This window comes from Ranitomeya imitator, chromosome 6, assembly GCF_032444005.1.
Source record: "Ranitomeya imitator isolate aRanImi1 chromosome 6, aRanImi1.pri, whole genome shotgun sequence".
Classification (NCBI taxonomy): domain Eukaryota; kingdom Metazoa; phylum Chordata; class Amphibia; order Anura; family Dendrobatidae; genus Ranitomeya; species Ranitomeya imitator.
The window spans coordinates 27,848,520-27,854,838 of NC_091287.1; the positions used below are offsets into that span (position 1 = coordinate 27,848,520).

At 41.2% G+C, this 6,319-nt stretch overlaps 1 protein-coding gene across 1 annotated transcript; it reads left to right on the forward strand.

Annotated features, from left to right (window-relative positions):
• The first annotated feature begins 3,436 nt into the window (after positions 1-3,436).
• On the forward strand, positions 3,437-5,179 carry LOC138643289 (uncharacterized). Its single transcript, XM_069732220.1, has one exon. The coding sequence runs from the start codon at positions 3,437-3,439 to the stop codon at positions 5,177-5,179; it is 1,743 nt and encodes a 580-aa protein (XP_069588321.1).
• Positions 5,180-6,319: the final 1,140 nt, after the last annotated feature.

Below are 6,319 nucleotides of genomic sequence, written 5' to 3' on the forward strand. Positions count from 1 at the left end.
TGCCACTGGATAGATAGATATTAGATATATAGATAAATAATAGATGATAGATAGATAATAGATAACATATATATAATAGATAAATAATAGATAGATAATAGATAGATAGATAGATAGATAATAGATACAGTAGATAATAGATAGCTAGTAAATAGATAGAAAGATAGATAATTGATAATAGATAGATAATTGATAATAGATAGATAATTGATAGATAGATAACAGATAATAGACAGACAGATAGATAATAGATAGATGATAGATATATAGCTAGATAGATAGATAATAAATAGATAGAAAGATAGATAGATATTAGATAGATAGATAGATAGATAATAGATAGATAGATGATAGATAATAGATAGATAATAGAGAGATAGATAATAGATAGATAGATAATAGATAGATAGATGATAGATAATAGATAGATATATAGATAGATAGATAGATAGATAGATAGATAGATAGATAGATAATAGATACAGTAGATAATAGATAGCTAGTAAATAGATAGAAAGATAGATAATTGATAATAGATAGATAATTGATAATAGATAGATAATTGATAGATAGATAACAGATAATAGACAGACAGATAGATAATAGATAGATGATAGATATATAGCTAGATAGATAGATAATAAATAGATAGAAAGATAGATAGATATTAGATAGATAGATAGATAATAGATAGATAGATGATAGATAATAGATAGATAATAGAGAGATAGATAATAGATAGATAGATAATAGATAAATAGATGATAGATAATAGATAGATAATAGATAGATAATAGAGAGATAGATAATAGATAGATAGATAGATAATAGATAGATGATAGATAATAGATGATAGATAGATAGATAGATAATAGATAGATAATAGATAGATAATAGATAGATAGATAATAGATAGATAGATAGATAGATAGATAGATAGATAGATAGATAGATAGATAATTATTTTTATATAGAGCTGTGGATCTGCTGGGATTGGATATTGATGTGAATCAGGGATGATAGATGAAGCTCGGTGTAAGGGTCACTTCACTACTGCAGATGGTTCATCGTGTCCCCGGTGCGGGCAGTGAACTGTTCACTGTACATTTATGTCCTCCTCTATTATACCTGACGTTAATCCTCCGCCATCAGATTACAGCCAGCGGAGCAGCACAGCTAATATTTGTTATCTATTGTATGCACTCAAGCAAGCGATTGCCTGTTCTTTCTTCATTAAACCCACAGAGGCAAATTGATGTCTACGTTTAAGAGCCGAACTCCATCACGGGAGGTGAGAATCCCAACACTCCGCTACGTACATGTTTATATGTTGTGCTCTAGAGAGACGCCATGTATAACGGAGAACATAACAAAACGCATTGAATTTCGCATGGAAAAGAATATAATGAAATGAGTTGTTACTAAACCGTGAGAGGAGAACTGGCCAGGAATAAAGTCGAAAATTATTGGAACAAGCTAATTATGCAAATTGTCTATGCAGAGAGGAAGAGAGCTAGAACTCTAATGCCACCTACTAGAAGTAGCAATCCTAACAGTCAATGTTGACCCTTTAACGAGCCTTGTCACATGACTTAGGATAATAGCCAAACCAGAATCTCAATTTGCAGACACTGTGTTTCGGGGAACTGCCCCTCGTCAGTGCAAAGCGGAGATCTGGTTTGGCTGATTGAGAGGCATCTGACCGGGATCCAAGAAGTATCGTTTCTCCTTGCGGAGATCGACATGCTAAGCATGCCGAGATGAGGAGACTTTTCTGGAACAAGCTAAAAATCAAAACTACGGATTTTGGGTGCGAGTATGCAAATGATTATGGATTGTGCTGGTAAAACTGAGAATGTGGCCTACATGGAGGCAGATGCACATGCGCTTCTCTCCACATCACTTTTAGTGGTTTTCTAAAGAAAGACAAAGAAGCGCCTGCGCTGCCACCTTCGTATTCACAGCAACACAAGAGGGAGCCCTATTCTCTGGAGGTGGGATATGCACCTACTAGACATCCTGTGGATATGACCTAAATGTACCAAATAGGAATAATGATATTTCCTCTTCCTCACATTAGCAGAAGAAAGATGACTGCGCATGCACAAGAACTTCCTTAAGATGACTGCGCATGCCCAAGAACTCTCTTAAATGACTGCACATGCACAAGAACTTCCTCAAGATGACTGTACATGCACAAGAACTTTCTGAAGATGACTGGGCATGCACAGGAACTTCCATAAGATGACGGCACTGGCACAAGAACTCTCTTAAATGACTGCACATGCACAAGAATTTCCATAAGATGACTGCGCATGCGCAATAACTTTCTTAAGAGGACTACGCATGTGCAAGAACTTTCTTAAAATGACTGCGCGTGCACAATAACACTCCGTTAGGCCTCTTTCACACGTCAGTGTCTCCGGTACGTGTAGTGTCAGCTTTCTCACGTACCGGAGACACTGACACACGTAGACCCATTAGGATCTATGTGTTTCTGCACATGTGCGTGTATGCGCATATTCCTCACTGTAATGAGCAGGACCATGTGACCGCGCACACAGGACCTGCTGCCAGCGGCCGCAGAGAGGAGACATCACGGGAGCTGGGTGAGTATTTCCCGGCAGGCAAGCGGGGGGGGGGGGGGGGAGAGTTGCCGGCGTGCAGGCGATGGGATGCGGGAGGGGACGCACACACTTTATTTTTAAGGGAAAATAAATAAAAAAACATGGATTTTTCATTCCTTCTCTCCAGCGAACTGCTGGGGAGAAGGGATGAATTCCGGCTTCAGCACCACACGCAGGGGACAGCGCTTAACTGTAGCGCTGTCTCCTGCACTGTCCGTGTGGTCCTCAGTCGGCACACGGGCGGCACACGGCTGCCGCACGTGTGCCACACTGATGTGCTACGTGAGCACACGGACACACGGACACGGATAATTCCGGAATTATCTGGACATGTGAAAGAGGCCTTATACTGTAAAGGACATACAGTGAGCATGCTTGTACTCCTGTTTCCATATCTTCCATGGATGTTCAGACAGTTCTCCCTCTCTGTACAGTTCTCCCTCTTTGTACAGTTCTCCCTCTCTGTACAGTTCTCCCTCTCTGTACAGATCTTCCTTCTCTGTACAGTTCTCCCTCTCTGTACAGATCTCCCTCTCTGCACAGTTCTCCCTCTCTGTACAGTTCTACCTCCCTGCACAGTTCTACCTCTCTGTACAGATCTCCCTCTCTGCACAGTTCTCCCTCCCTGTACAGTTCTACCTCTCTGTACAGTTCTCTCTCTCTCTCTGTACAGTTCTCCCTCTCTGTACAGTTCTACCTCTCTGTACAGTTCTACCTCTCTGTACAGTTCTCCCTCTCTGTACAGTTATACATCTCTGTACAGTTCTACCTCTCTGTACAGTTCTACCTCTCTGTACAGTTCTCCCTCTATGCACAGTTCTACCTCTCTCTACAGTTCTACCTCTCTTTACAGTTCTCCCTCTCTGTACAGTTCTACCTCTCTGTACAGTTCTCCCTCTCTGCACAGTTCTACCTCTCTATACAGTTCTACCTCTCTGTACAGTTCTCCCTCTCTGTACAGTTCTCCCTCTCTGTACAGTTATACATCTCTGTACAGTTCTACCTCTCTGTACAGTTTTCCCTCTTTGTACAGTTCTCCCTCTCTGTACAGTTCTACATCTCTGTACAGTTCTCCCTCTCTGTACAGTTATACATCTCTGTACAGTTCTACCTCTCTGCACAGTTCTCCCTCTCTGCACAGTTCTCCCTCTCTGTACAGTTCTACCTCTCTGTACAGTTCTCCCTCTCTGTACAGTTCTACCTCTCTGTACAGTTCTACCTCTCTGTACAGTTCTACATCTCTGTACAGTTCTACATCTCTGTACAGTTATAAATCTCTGCACAGTTCTACCTCTCTGTACAGTTCTACCTCTCTGTACAGTTCTCCCTCTATGCACAGTTCTACCTCTCTATACAGTTCTACCTCTCTTTACAGTTCTCCCTCTCTGTACAGTTCTACCTCTCTGTACAGTTCTCCCTCTCTGCACAGTTCTACCTCTCTATACAGTTCTACCTCTCTGTACAGTTCTCCCTCTCTGTACAGTTCTCCCTATCTGTACAGTTCTACCTCTCTGTACAGTTCTCCCTCTCTGTACAGTTATACATCTCTGTACAGTTCTACCTCTCTGTACAGTTTTCCCTCTTTGTACAGTTCTCCCTCTCTGTACAGTTCTACATCTCTGTACAGTTCTCCCTCTCTGTACAGTTATACATCTCTGTACAGTTCTACCTCTCTGCACAGTTCTCCCTCTCTGCACAGTTCTCCCTCTCTGTACAGTTCTACCTCTCTGTACAGTTCTCCCTCTCTGTACAGTTCTACCTCTCTGTACAGTTCTACCTCTCTGTACAGTTCTACATCTCTGTACAGTTCTACATCTCTGTACAGTTATAAATCTCTGCACAGTTCTCCCTCTCTGCACAGTTCTCCCTCTCTGTCCAGTTCTACCTCTCTGTACAGTTCTACCTCTCTGTACAGTTCTCCCTCTCTGTACAGTTCTCTCTCTCTGTACAGTTCTACCTCTCTGTACAGTTCTACCTCTCTGTACAGTTCTCCCTCTATGCACAGTTCTACCTCTCTATACAGTTCTACCTCTCTGTACAGTTCTCCCTCTCTGTACAGTTCTACCTCTCTGTACAGTTCTCCCTCTCTGCACAGTTCTACCTCTCTATTCAGTTCTACCTCTCTGTACAGTTCTCCCTCTCTGTACAGTTCTCCCTATCTGTACAGTTCTACCTCTCTGTACAGTTCTCCCTCTCTGTACAGTTATACATCTCTGTACAGTTCTACCTCTCTGCACAGTTTTCCCTCTTTGTACAGTTCTCCCTCTCTGTACAGTTCTACATCTCTGTACAGTTCTCCCTCTCTGTACAGTTATACATCTCTGTACAGTTCTACCTCTCTGCACAGTTCTCCCTCTCTGCACAGTTCTCCCTCTCTGTACAGTTCTACCTCTCTGTACAGTTCTACCTCTCTGTACAGTTCTACCTCTCTGTACAGTTCTACCTCTCTGCACAGTTCTCCCTCTCTGTACAGTCCTACCTCTCTGTACAGTTCCACCTCTCCTCTGCTAAACTATGTACCCAGTAACAAGACTGTGACATGGAGTGCTTGAGCACATCGATGCTTGAACATGTGCAAGCTGTTTCCTATAAATTCTAAGTGAGTGATGAAAGCAAGTGAGCACAGTGCTACGTTACAGACTGGAACACTCCTTTAAGGAGAAGGAGTTCTATGGTATCACAGTAAGGTCCGTACATTGTAGCAGCTAGCCACTTTAGTCACTTAGGATTTCTATTTCTAGGTAGGTGTCCACACTCATGTGGCAAGTCAGCTCTGACCATTGTAGGGAAAAATGTTGTATTTCTTCAAATGTACCCTACTAAGTAATGATGAAATTCATAGATTATGATGATTACAAGAAAATACAAGTAAAACTTGATGAAAAATGTAAAAAAGAAAAAAAAATCATGCTGCAGTCACAGCTGATTTCTGGGTAGTTGTGCCCACAAGGAAATTCAGAGTATCCTTCTGTGTTTCCAGATTCCAATACACTTCTTGATTGACAGCTCATATATTCTCACAGACTTCCCCAAGCGTGTAACAGTTTTTGGATGCACAAATGCATTCAATCAGTGGCAGGAACATGTCCTATTTGTGACGCACAAGCGGATTCATAGTCCCTGCTATGTGACCGCCTGAGTACAAGACCTGGGGCAACTTGTAAAAAAAAAATCTGCTGCTAAGATGCTGAAAAATAGGTCCAGATTATTTACTGTTGAGAAGTTGTGCCTTTTTTTTTACCATTTTTATATTAGAGTCTGATACATCTAAGTTGATGTTTTTGAAAACTAGAAAACGCCAAGAATCTCCCTGCGTTACAAAATTGTCTTTGGAGAGACTTCTCTATATTGAGCCTCTTTAAGGCAACATTCACACACCCGTGAGACACGTCTGCATGCTGTCTTTTTTTTTCTTAGCGTGTGAGATCCATCAGTTCAGATCGTATCTAATTCTTATCCATGTTTGCAGATCCCACTTATAGGGATAACATGATTTTTGTGGAGGAACCTTCTGACTAGTAAGTAATGTTTCTGTTATTATTTATGACATATTCATAAACTTGGATAAAGTATATGAAAACCTTTGAGGGAAATTTTTTGGACTAATTTATTCTTTTACTATGAGCCTAAGAACTAATAGGCAAGTAGTTGCTAACTACCTTCCCGTTCTGTCCGGCCCTGACTCATAGTGG